General features: G+C 46.2%; 1 protein-coding gene across 1 annotated transcript in view; it reads right to left on the bottom strand.

Annotated features, from left to right (window-relative positions):
- LOC115473687 (sodium channel protein type 2 subunit alpha-like) overlaps nt 1-13,537 on the bottom strand; it is a 381,519-nt gene that overhangs the window by 74,848 nt on the left and 293,134 nt on the right. Inside the window, exon 21 of the mRNA XM_030208710.1 lies at nt 5,000-5,173. Within this exon, the coding sequence (XP_030064570.1) occupies nt 5,000-5,173 (174 nt within the window). The remainder of the gene's footprint in view (nt 1-4,999; nt 5,174-13,537) is intronic.

The following is a 13,537-nucleotide window of genomic DNA, read 5'->3' as shown; positions in this document are numbered from 1 at the left end:
GACTGAAATGACAGGGAACTGGGGAAAGGAAGAAGCGATATGGATCACCTTAAAAAGAGAGGATAGAACCTTGGTCCACGTGGGTGTTGTCTATAGTCCCCCGACACAATTGGAAGAACTAGATAAAGATCTGATCACTGATATTCAAAAGTTGGGGAAGAAAAGAGAGGTGTTGTTGTTGGGAGATTTTAATCTGCCGGATGTAGATTGGAAGGTTCCGTCTGCAAAATCGGAAAGAAGTAGAGAGATTGTGGATGCTTTCCAAAGTGCTCTGCTCAGACAAATGGTGAACGAACCCACGAGGGAGGGAGCCACGTTGGATCTGGTGCTCACGAATGGGGATAGTGTGTCAAATGTCCGAGTGGCTGCACACCTGGGAAACAGTGACCATCAAACGGTTTGTTTTGATGTAACGGCTCATGTGGATGGCGGCCACTCTAAACTCAAAGTCCTGGATTTCAAGCGAGCTGACTTTAACAAAATGGGAGAATACCTGAGGAAGGAGCTGATGGGCTGGGAGGACATAAGAGAAGTGGAAGGACAGTGGTCCAGGCTAAAAGAAGTAATAAACAGGGCCACAGACCTTTATGTAAGGAGAGTAAATAAAAGCAAGAGAAAAAGGAAACCGATATGGTTCTCAAAGCAAGTGGCTGAGAAAATAAAGATTAAAGAGTTAGCTTTCCAGAAATATAGAAAATCTCAAGAGGAGGAACACGGGGAGGAATACCGGATGAAACTGAAAGAAGCCAAGAGAGAGGTACGTCTGGCGAAGGCGCAAGCGGAAGAACAAATGGCTAGAAATGTAAGGAGAGGAGACAAAAACTTCTTCAGGTATATTAGTGAAAGGAGAAAGACTATAAAGGGAATTGTGAGACTAAAAGATACAACGAAAAGCTATGTAGAAAATGATGAAGAAAAAGCCAATTTGCTAAATAGATACTTTTGTTCTGTTTTCACTGAAGAAAACCCTGGGGAAGGACCGAGAGGGACTGGCAAAAGTACACCTGAAAATGAGGTGGATAGAGCGCCGTTCACGGAAGACAGTGTGTATCAACAACTTGGAAAGCTAAAGGTGGACAAAGCCATGGGGCCGGACAGGATCCACCCCAGAATACTGAGGGAGCTCAAAGAGGTTCTGGCGGGTCCTCTTAAAGACTTGTTTAATAAATCCTTGGAGACGGGAGAGGTTCCGAGGGATTGGAGAACGGCGGAGGTGGTCCCTCTTCACAAAAGTGGGGATAGGGAAGAAGCTGGAAACTACAGGCTGGTAAGCTTCACTTCGGTTATTGGAAAAGTAATGGAAGCCATGCTGAAGGAAAGGATAGTCAATTTCCTGGAAGCCAATAAGTTGCAAGATCCGAGATAACATGTTTTCACCAAAGGGAAATCGTGCCAAACGAATCTCATTGAATTCTTTGACTGGGTGACAGGAGAATTAAATCAAGGACATGCTATGGACGTCATCTACTTAGATTTCAGCAAGGCTTTCGACACGGTTCCCCACAGGAGGCTCTTAAATAAACTAGACGGCCTGAAGATAGGACCCGAAGTGGTGAACTGGATTAGGAACTGGTTGACGGACAGACGCCAGAGGGTGGTGGTGAATGGAGTTCGCTCGGAGGAAGGAAAGGTGAGTAGTGGAGTGCCTCAGGGATCGGTGCTGGGGCCGATTCTGTTCAATATATTTGTGAGTGACATTGCCGAAGGGTTACAAGGTAAAGTTTGCCTTTTTGCGGATGACACCAAGATTTGCAACAGAGTGGACACCCCGGAGGGAGTGGAAAACATGAAAAAAGATCTGAAGAAGCTAGAAGAATGGTCTAACGTTTGGCAATTAAAATTCAATGCGAAGAAATGCAAAGTGATGCACATAGGGAGTAGAAATCCAAGGGAGACGTATGTGTTAGGCGGGGAGAGTCTGATAGGCACGGACGGGGAGAGGGATCTTGGGGTGATAGTATCTGAGGACCTGAAGGCGACGAAACAGTGCGACAAGGCGGTGGCAGTAGCTAGAAGATTGCTAGGCTGGATAAAGAGAGGAGTGACCAGCAGAAGAAAGGAGGTTTTAATGCCCCAGTATAAGACGTTGGTGAGGCCCCACCTGGAGTATTGTGTTCAGTTTTGGAGGCCGTATCTTGCGAAGAATGTTAAAAAAATGGAAGTGGTGCAAAGAAAAGCTACAAGGATGGTATGGGATTTACGTTCCAAGACGTATGAAGAGAGGCTTGCTGACCTGAACATGTACACCCTGGAGGAAAGGAGGAACAGGGGTGATATGATACAGACGTTCAAATATTTGAAAGGTATTAATCCGCAAATGAATCTTTTCCGGAGATGGGAAGGCGGTAGAACGAGAGGACATGAAATGAGATTGAAGGGGGGCAGACTCAGGAAAGATGTCAGGAAGCATTTTTTCACGGAGAGGGTGGTGGACGCTTGGAATGCCCTCCCGCGGGAGGTGGTGGAGATGAAAACGGTAACGGAGTTCAAACATGCGTGGGATATGCATAGAGGAATCCTGTGCAGAAGGAATGGATCCTCAGAAGCTTAGCTGAAATTGGGTGGCGGAGCAGTTGGGGGGAAGAGGGGGTGGTGGTTGGGAGGCGAGGATAGGGGAGGGCAGACTTATACGGTCTGTACCAGAGCCGGTGATGGGAGGCGGGACTGGTGGTTGGGAGGCGGGAAATACTGCTGGGCAGACTTATATGGTCTGTGCCCTGAAAAGGACAGGTACAAATTCAAGGTAAGGTATACACATATGAGTTTGTCTTGGGCAGACTGGATGGACCATGCAGGTCTTTTTCTGCCGTCATCTACTATGTTACTATGACATAGGCTCAAATCCCACTAACTTTTTTTTTTTGCAAATGTGATTATTCCAGGAATAGAAAAATGCCTACTGCACCTGTGTACACCATTTCAATAGCCTACAGACTTGCAGGTGTCTTGTATCTTTAGGTACAGTAAGTATTTTCCTGCTCCTGGAGGGTGCCCCAGGAAAAAATGTGAAGTTATTCACACGTAGTAGGTGTTCTCAGAAGACAGCAGGATTTGTATTCTCACATGTGGGTGATGTCCCTGACAAGCCCAGTCAGGATGCTACCTAGCGTACCCATCACTTTAAGAAGCCTTTGGTAGGCCTGCAGCACTAATGACCGAGTGCCTGACCGCCTGCTGGAGTCATGTGAGACTGCCAGTCTGATCCAATAGCATATGGACGAGAATGCAACTCCTAGGGGAGGTGGGAGGTTATGCAAGAATACTAGTCCTGCTGTCCTTGAAGAACATCTGCTACAGGCGAGTAACTGCTTTCTCTGAGGACTTAGTTTCTCACACATGGGGAATCCGTACCTACCAGGCTCCACAAACCATGAACAACATTAAAACAAAACAGACCTATGGTGAAGGTGCAGCCTGGAATAGAAAAGAATGGGCCTAGGAGGTGGAGTTGGACTCCAGACACAAAACAAATTTTTGAAGGCTGGCCTGGTCAAACTGGCTATCGCATCGGGTGTGCTGCTCAAGGCAATACTGAGATTTGAATATGTGGATTGAAGACCATGTCGCAGCCTTGCAAAATCTCCTCAATGGAGGCTGACCTCAAGTGGCTACCCACACAGCCATGGCTTTAACATTCTGAGCTGTGATATGACTCTGGATTGGCCACTGTTGGAAGCAAGATACTAGGCTAGATGGGAACCATCGGTCTGACCCAGTATGGCTATTCTTATGCTATGTTCTTATGTTTTGTAGTCAGCCCAGCCAATTGGATACAGTGGATTTAGTAATGGCTGCCCCCATCCGGTTCTTAGGTAAAGTTTTTGTCTGATGCAGAGAGATTGGAACATCCCAGGTCTGTTCACAGTGAAGTAACCTGAGGGGTATTAGGGCTTGTATAATTTGATATATAATCCCGCTCTGAGTATTCTTGTGCTTACTATTACTTTGTCTATCCATTAGCTTTGGGGATGTATTTCTTTGGTTCTCTCCCTTTATAGAAGACTCTGAGGTACTCTTTTGTTCTCTTCTTTTTCTACTTACCTCTTTTGGAAAATGTTTTTGTTAAATGTTCTTTTCTTCACCAAGTACAATGCTTGTGAATATTATTTTTGAAATGCAACAACAAAAAATTTTAGCCTCAACTAATTTTCTCAAGAAATTGGCCAATACTAAGGGGCCTTTTTACTCAAGTTTAGTGCATGCTACTACTACTACTACTATTTAGCATGCACTAAATGTCATGTGGCCCACATGTCTAAAATAGAACATGAAGCATGTGGTATGTGCTAAGCTGTAGTAAAAGAGCCCCTAAGAAAGGAAGGGGGTCATTAAATTTCTCCTTCAACATAGGTTTCTTTAGATTGGTATATAAAAATCCTTGATGCAAAGATAGGTTAATGACTGACAATAAGCATAGGCTTATAATATTAGCACTTTGATATATTGATATGGCAGATGTTCTAATACATAGCTACAAAGTCTGAATATTGACTTCAAAGTAAAAGCTGCACTGGTGTCAGCACATGTTTTTGCATGCCGAGGCCCCCTTTTAAGCAGGTAAAAGGTAGGTCTTTCTTTTTTTTTTTTTCCAGGAAAAGGCCATGCGGCAAATGAAGCACTTGCTGCATGGCCATTTCAGGGGGGAGCCCTTACTGCCCACCCACTGAGGTGGTGGTAAGTGCTCCCGTGCTAATCTGGCGGTAACCAGGCATTGCTCTATTACCACCGGGTACACACTGGTGCTACAAAAGTAAATATATTTTTGTAGCACCTGATATGACAGCGCACTGGGGGTGGTAACTACTGCCAGGCTGCTGCGGTAGCCCGGCGGTGCTTCCTTTTTAGCAAGCAGTAAGCCCCCGTTGGGCTTACCACCGCTTTGTAAAAGGGGCCCTCAGTCAGGCATATATTCGTATTATTGACAGATACAGAATGTAGAGAAAAATCAAAACAATGTAAAATTTATAAAAAAAAAATATATATATATAAGTACACTTACATCAACAATAAGGAAATCTAGCCAACACCAAGCATTAGTGAAATATTTTGCAAATCCATATGCTGCCCATTTCAGAAGCATTTCCAAAATGAAAACATAAGTGAAGACCTTATCAGCATATTCCAGGATGATTTTAGCAATCCTTCTCTGTTCAATATAAATGTCTTCAAAGGCCTGTATATATATATATATAAATGTAAAAAAGAAGAAAACAAGCATGAGGTACAAAGTAGCTATTTTATAAAACATTGTAGTTAGAGTTCTGCACAGATATAGCTAAATAAATGGAACACAAATTGTAAGGCTTTTAAACATGCACTTAAAACAGGTGTAGAACAACATGGTGTAGAACAACATTCTGATTATGAGCAGCTGGTCCAATGACAGCAGGCCAGTAAATTCAAACAATGGTTGTGACCATATTCATATTTAATGGTGGCATTCCTAATGCAAATACGATGTATAACTAAACTGGAGTTGGCCTATATGATTATGCAAGCAACAAAAAGCGGGGAGGAAAATCCTCATGCAAATCAAAGATGATGAAAATAAAAAAGTGAGGACAAGTGATGAGGAAATACAATAAACTTTATTAATAATCATATAACGACCCGACACGGCTGTGTTTCGGCATCAAAGCCTGCATCAGGGGTCAAAACAAATCTTCTTTGGTTGTCACTCGATTAAAAACCAAAGGAAAATGTGGTAATGGGACTTCCTTCGAACTCAAGAATTGAGCAATCAATTATGGAGTGCCTCAAAGGCAATGCACAGAAATGTAGTCAATCATTTGTCCTTACTTTTTCGTTTTCATCGCCTATATGATTATGCAACTGCACTATCCAAAAGCAGTTCAGAAAAGGGCTGCTAAAATGGCACAAGGCTTGCAGAACAAAGGGACATATGCAGAAAATCTCAACCTAGAAACTTGGGACTATGGACTTGCTAAAAAAATGTTAAGCTGATTCACTAACCCTGGTTCTTATGGTTAATATTCAAAACAAATCCACATCCACATGGAAAACATTTTTGATAATTAATATGTTCAACATCCATTTTGCAAACTGAAATGTCCAAACTACAAACAGAGCAAAACAAGGGGTACAGATGTCTGTGTGGCAACATAGGGAAGTCCATATTACAAAATGATCACACAGTTATCCATGAGGAAGAGTAGCCTAATGGTTAGAGCAACCAGCTAGGAATCAGAGAAGAGAACCAAATGTTACAGGTTCTTTGTAATATTAAAAATTTTATTTGTTAAATATCGAGCACAGGAAAATACCTACTGTGACTTCCCTAACTCCTTCCAATAGAGAACTGCTTAATCAGAGCACCTTTCTGAAACCTGAACATGACAAGTACCAGGTCTAAATATGGACGTCGATCTTTTTGGACACAGATGTCCCTCCCCCTTCTGCAACTGGAGTTGGATGTCCATCTTTTGGCCCCTCCCTAGTCCCACTCAGAGCACGTCAAGATCATATCCCCTTGCCATTTGGATGTAATGCAGTTTTAGATGTCCATATTTTGGCTTTATAAAATCAGGATTAGGACATCCATGCATTATGGACATCTAAACAGAAGCGTAGCTAGGTGGGGCGCAGGGGGGAGCGGCTGCTCCCCTAAACAGCTGTTTTGAAAAAATGCAATAAATATTTCTTTCTGCTCCCTCCCTCCCAAGTCCTCTTCTACCCATCTCTCCCATCCCATCCGCGTAGTCACTTTTTACTTCCCTGAAGCCTTCTCCGTCTTCCTCCTGCGCAGCAGCGGCGATTCGTTTCACAGTCAGCCTTCTGCCAGCATCGGGGCCTCTCTCTCCTCAGGCGTGCCCCACCTCTGCGGAAAATAGGAAGTTGCACTACAGTAGGCGGGACACGCCTGAGGAGAGAGAGGCCCCGACGCTGGCAGAAGGCTGACTGTGAAACGAATCGCCGGTGCTGCACAGGAGGGAGATGGAGAAGGCTTCAGGGATGTAAAAAGTGACCACGCAGACGAGCCGGGAGAGCTGGGCAGAAGAGGGTGAAGCCAATTTTGGTAATCTGTTTCCACTCCCCCCCCCCCCCCCCCCCCGCAGTTGTTGACATTCAAAGCAAGCAAACTTACAATCTGCTGCATACACGTCATTCTTTATTGTTGGTCCATCTGTAAAAATGCTAAAGCTGTTTCAGATGATAGAATATACTGAAATTAAATGGAAGTAGAATTAAACTCTCCTTTCATTGGGGCACATGAAATCACATCTTCATCTGTGTTGTAGAAGTTTACCTTTTAGATACACAAATGGATTATTCTGTTTTTTGAACATGTTTCAGGGGCATGTGATTTTATAAGTCAAAATAAAATTAAATATTTTGTTTCATGCAGATGTCTTTTGTTTAAACATAAATGGGCAATAAGCCCCTAATGCAGTCCATTTGTTTTCTTATATTTTGTTCTTATGATGACTTATACTGTGCCAAAACTGAAATCTCTATCTGGTCGATAATAAAAAAAACACTATCCACCCTAAAAAAGTTGTTTTGTGGCAGTACATGAGGAATTGTGATATTGGATAAATAAGTATCTGTTTGTGTCCCTAGTCATGCATCCTATGTTTATATAATCCTTTCAAGAAATCCAGTTAATTGTTTAACATTAGTGGAACATAGCCATAGAGGCATGTATGGTTGCATTTTTAATATGCTAATACTAGGGCCCAGCTAAGGAACAAGTTATTTTGAGTTAGTCTTCACTGGACCAAACTTGCTTTCCTTGTGCCATCACTATCCAACAGGATAGGCAGTGTCGTGAAGGATAAAGGATTTTTTTTTAACATTTATATCACACATTATTCCCAAGCAAAGTCCCTCCAAATGACACACTGATTACGATTTATAACAAATTACTACTCTTCCTATGAAAAGTTATTCTGTTGTACTTCTGTGTACATCTGTATACTGCACAAATAGACATGTTTGAAAATATAAGTGAGATTAAATACAAATGCTACCAATAATAAAGAGTGACAACGTGGATGAAGCAACTCATAGGTTTGCTTGCTTTTTTTTGAGAATGCGGCGATGACAGCTGCGCGGGGAAGGGGAAACTGAGACTGGCCTAATTGGTTTTAACATTTTGACGTCACTTGGTCTCCTGTCTATTAAAACCTCCTTGGAGCTGCTAGAGGATGGGCCGTGGGAGAAGGCCAGGGAGATATGTGGCCCTGAGGATGGGGAGCGCGGAAAGAGTCGGGGAAGAAGGTTAACATGGGGAGAGAGAAGGATATAGTAAATGCTGGACAAGGAGGGAGAAGGACACAGTCAATACTGGACAGGGAGAGGGTAGGGACACTGGAACACAAAGAGGCAATGCTAGAAAAAGAAGAAATGGGGACACAGGGCACTATGAAAAAGGGGGAGAGATAGGGGCTCTACTGAAAAGGAGGGGGATAGGGACACAGAGGGGCACTACTGGAAAGGGGGGAAGGAGATAGGGACACAAAGAGGGCACTACTGGAAAGGGGAGGAGGCAATAGGGACACTACTGAAAGGGGAGGAGGAGATAGGGACATAGAGAGGCACCACTGGAAGGGGGATATAGGGACAATGGCGAAAAAAGGGGTGAAATGGGGACAAAGAGGTAATGCTGAAAAAGGGGGAAGATGGTAACAGGGGTAATGCTGGGAAAATGGGGACACAGGACAATGTTAGAAAAAGGGAGAGGTGGGGACACCAGATGCTAGAAAGGGGGAGGATGAGGAGACCAGACAGGCTTGAGCTGAAAAGGGGGGGAGATGGGGACACAGAAAGGGCAGATGCTGAACTTGGGGGTAGGATAGGGACAAGGGACACAGAAAGGAGATGCTGGACAGGACAAATAGTGGTGCAGAGGAAAAAAGGATGGTGTACTTGGAGACAGATGTAGAGAAGGAAAGGAAGAAGACAAGAGGCAAGCGAAGAAATGGAAAGGCCAACCTGGAAAAGAATTTGTAAGGATGACTCATGGAACATGGAAGAAAAGACTGGAACCAGCCAAATTTCCAGACAAGAAAGGTAGAAAAAAATTATTTTTATTTAATACTTTGTAAGGACTGAGGTGTACCTGCTTTTTTTATTTTGCAAAGTACAAGAGAAAATGCATGTCTGTCTCTCTCTTTTTTTTTTTTTTTTTTTTTACCAGTATTGCACTGTTTAGAGTCTGGCTTCCTTGGGCAGGGAGGGGTCTCTATTTCAATTTTTTTTTTGGCTCCCTATTCTGCATTAAATTGGTAGCAAGGAATGTTGTCACAATTTGGGTTTCTGCCAGGTGCTTGTGACCTGGGTTGGCCACATTGGAAACAGGATACTGGGCTAGACGGACCATTGGTCTGACCCAGTATGGCTACTCTTATGTTATATAGATGAGTGTCTGTCCATGTTCTGCATGTGTGACTGAAGTGAAGGATTCTGCTAGCATGTAGTATCTGTGTAGGAATATGTAACAGTGCAGCTTGTTCTAGTTTCCCAATAGTACGTATATTGGTGCTCCAGAGCCCAGTGTGCTATATATAGCACTGTCATCTGATAGGTGGGTTAGGGCTGTTATGGTGTGGTAAGTTTTGTGTTCTAGGGCAGTCCTGGAGTACCCCCTTGTCAGTCAGGTTTTCAGGATATCCACAATAAATATGCATGACATTGATTTGCATATACTGCCTCCATTACATGCAAATCTTTTTCATGCAGATCATTGTGGATAGCATGAAAACCTGAATGGCAAGGGGGTACTCCAGGACCACCTATGGAAACACTTCTCTAGGTCCTACTTTAATATTTATAGCACTGTCTTTTCATAGGTGGGTTAGGGCTGTTATGGTGTGGTAGGTTTTCAGTATAGGATTTGGGTGTCTTTTTGCAGGGGGTTGTGTTATTTCACAAAGCTATTTGAAAGTAGGCTCTGGGGCAAGGGCCACCAAAGGTGGCCCTTGTCACCCAAAATAAAAATGCTCAAGACTAGTGTTCTTCACATCCTGTAGAGTCATCACACAAACAAAAGTCCATATTGATTTAAACAAGGAGTCTAACAGTGGAAGGACTGGATGTGCTATTCCTGAGGTGATGGTCACGATTTGAATATTTTTATTTGAAGTTAAGAAGACAGGTTGCCTGCTCTGGCCAGTCCAGGGACCTCTTCTGTGTCCTGCCTCCTGATGTAACTTACTGTTTCCTTGTAGCAGTGGCGTACCAAGGGGGGGGGGGGGGGGGGGGGGGGGGGGCGGTCCGCCCCGGGTGCCAGTGGGTGGGGGGTGCTCCGCTCCCGCTGCCTCCCGTGGCCATTCCCGCGGCGCCGCACATTAAAAAAAACGGCGAAGCAGCGTCGCAGGCAGCGCCTCGCGCCCTGCTTGTAAAAAAAAAAAAAAAAATCAAATCTCCTTCCTTCTCCTCCTCGTCTTGACGTCTTGATGTCGACTCGGGCCTCCCAATCAATTTGATTGGAAGGCCCGAGTCGACGTCAAGACGAGGAGAAGGAAGGTAATTTGATTTTTTTTTTACAAGCAGGGCACGAGGCGCTGCCTGCGACGCTGCTTCGCCGGTTTTAACGGGACTGAGGTGGGGAAGGAGAGGGGCGAAAGGGACTCGGGTGGGGGTCTCAGACAGGGGAGGGGAGAAGGGGACTGGGGTGGGGATCTCAGAGGGGAGAAGGGAAGGGGAGGGGAGGGGAGAAGGGAAGGGGAGATGGGGGGAGACTGGGGTGGAGGTGTTCAGAGGGGAAAAGGGGAGGGGAGAAGGGGACTGGGGGAGGGGAGAAGGAAAGGGGAGATGGGGGGAGACTGGGGTGGGGGTGTTCAGAGGGGAAAAGGGGAGGGGAGAAGGGGACTGGGGTGGGGAGAAGGGGACTGGGGTGGGGGTCTCAGACGGGGAAGGGGAGGGGGGAAGGGGACTGGTGGGGGTGTTCAGAGGGGAGAAGGGGACTGGGGTGGGGATCTCAGACAGGGGAGGGGGAGGGGAGAAGGGGACTGGGGTGGGGATCTCAGAGGGGAGAAGGGGACTGGGGTGGGGGTGTTCAGAGGGGAAAAGGGGAGGGGAGAAGGGGACTGGGGTGGGGATCTCAGAGGGGAGAAGGGAAAGGGAGGGGAGAAGGGGACTGGGGTGGGGGTCTCAGACGGGGAAGGGGAGGGGGAAGGGGACTGGGGTGGGGGTGTTCAGAGGGGAAAAGGGGACTGGGGTGGGGATCTCAGACAGGGGAGGGGGAGGGAGAAGGGGACTGGGGTGGGGATCTCAGAGGGGAGAAGGGGACTGGGGTGGGGTGTTCAGAGGGGAAAAGGGGAGGGGACTGGGGTGGGGATCTCAGAGGGGAGAAGGGAAGGGGAGGGGAGAAGGGGACTGGGGTGGGGGTGTTCAGAGGAGAGAAGGGGACTGGGGTGGGGATCTCAGAGGGGAGAAGGGGAGGGGAGAAGGGGACTGGGGTGGGGATCTCAGAGGGGAGAAGGGAAGGGGAGGGGAGAAGAGGGACTGGGGTGGGGGTGTTCAGAGGAGAGAAGGGGACTGGGGTGGGGGTCTCAGACAGGGGAGGGGAGAAGGGGACTGTGGTGGGGTCTCAGACAGGAGGTGAGGGGAGAAAGGGACTGGGGTGGGGGTGTTCAGAGGGGAAAAGGGGAGGGGAGAAGGGGACTGGGGTGGGGATCTCAGAGGGGAGAAGGGGACTGGGGTAGGGATCTCAGAGGGGAGAAGGGAAGGGGAGGGGAGAAGGGGACTGGGGTGGGGGTGTTCAGAGGAGAGAAGGGGACTGGGGTGGGGGTCTCAGACAGGGGAGGGGAGAAGGGGACTGTGGTGGGGTCTCAGACAGGAGAAGGGGAGGGGAGAAGGGGACTGGGGTGGGGTGTTCAGAGGGGAAAAGGGGAGGGGAGAAGGGGACTGGGGTGGGGATCTCAGAGGGCAGAAGGGGACTGGGGTGGGGATCTCAGAGGGGCGAAGGGAAGGGGAGGGGAGAAGGGGACTGGGGTGGGGGTGTTCAGAGGAGAGAAGTTGACTGGGGTGGGGGTCTCAGACAGGGGAGGGGAGAAGGGGACTGTGGTGGGGGTCTCAGACAGGAGAAGGGGAGGGGAGAAGGGGGCTGGAACTGGGGGCTGAAAAAAGGGGCAGAGAGAGAGAGAGGGGACAGATCCTAGATGAAAGGGGGAGCGAGAGGGAAGGCAGACCCTGGATGGATGGGAGAGGGATGGCAAATGGTGGATTGAAGGGGCAGAGAGAAAGGGCAGGCAGTGGATGGAAGGGACGGCAGAGAGGGCAGACACTGGATGGCAGAGAGAGAGAGAGAGTGAAGACAGATGCTGGATGGAAGGAAGACGGTGAAAAGAAGATGAGGAAAGCAGAAACCAGAGACAACAAACTGTAAATAAAATATTTTTTTTTATTTTTTTTGCTTTAGGATAAAGTATTGTAGATGTGTTAAATGTCTATAATAGAACATGTAAATAAGGTAATCTTTTTATTGGACTAATTTTAATACATTTTGACTAACTTTCGGAGAACAAAACCCCCTTCCTCAGGTCAGCACTATACTGTACTGACCCGAGGACGGAGGTTTTGGCCTCTGAAAGCTAAATGTATTAGTCCAATAAAATGGTATTATTTTACTTTCTATATTTGTTTTATTTCTATTTGTTAATTTGTAAAGTGGTGATTGGTATTTGTTAGTTTTTTTCAAATTTACATCTGCTGTCTTTATATTTTGCACAGTACTAGGGGACAGTTTCTGTTTCTGTGGTGTTGCATTGTATGCAGAGTCTGGCATTGGGGGTTCAGTTTAATTTTTGTCTAAATAGAAAGTTTATGATTACTTATTCTATAGTGGATTAGGGTGTATCTGTGTTTGTGAAAAAGACATGGCTTTCAGTTGGCATTGACTGTGCAGGATCTACGATCTGTACTATTCTGTCTGGTTTCGTTTTACAATAGGTGAATTGATGTTCTAGTGCTCACTGTAGTGTTTAAGATGCTTTCCTTTTCCTTGTGTGACTCGTAGAAATGACTGCTTATGGTATGGTAGAATTGCTCTATAGGTCCTGAGTGTTTTGTATTCTCGGCATGCCTAGTACTGGATTTGGGGGGGGGTGTTAAAAAATGACCGGCCCCGGGTGTCAACTACCCTAGGTACGCCACTGCCTTGTAGGCAGATCGTAACAAAGACAGCCTGTATTAATCGTTGCCCATCACAGCCCCTGAGTAACAACACAGACACTGCTGTCTAGCTGACACCAACCGGCGCTTATTTTATAAAAGTCTGCTCCCCCTGAAATCAAAACCTGGCTACGCCTCTGCATCTAAATGCTAGTTTTCAGACGTCCAAAACAGAAATAGAACTTCTAAACAACCACCATAATTTTCTGGGGTACCAGGCATCCTGGATTCTAGGGCAAACCTATTCCCTTCTGAGTAAACCACATAGTCTCTCCTTCCATTTCCATACAGACTCTTCCAAGGAAGAATATCTTGAACATAGCACCACCTCTGTAGAACAGCTTCTGAGTGGGGTTTCTCTCTCCTTGGTCTTATCTGATTGATGGCTCCTGCTTAACTC

Source organism: Microcaecilia unicolor, chromosome 7 (genome assembly GCF_901765095.1).
Source record: "Microcaecilia unicolor chromosome 7, aMicUni1.1, whole genome shotgun sequence".
Lineage (NCBI taxonomy): Eukaryota > Metazoa > Chordata > Amphibia > Gymnophiona > Siphonopidae > Microcaecilia > Microcaecilia unicolor.
The sequence above is the reverse complement of the archived record's forward strand: the minus strand, read 5'-3'. Positions and strand labels throughout refer to the sequence as shown.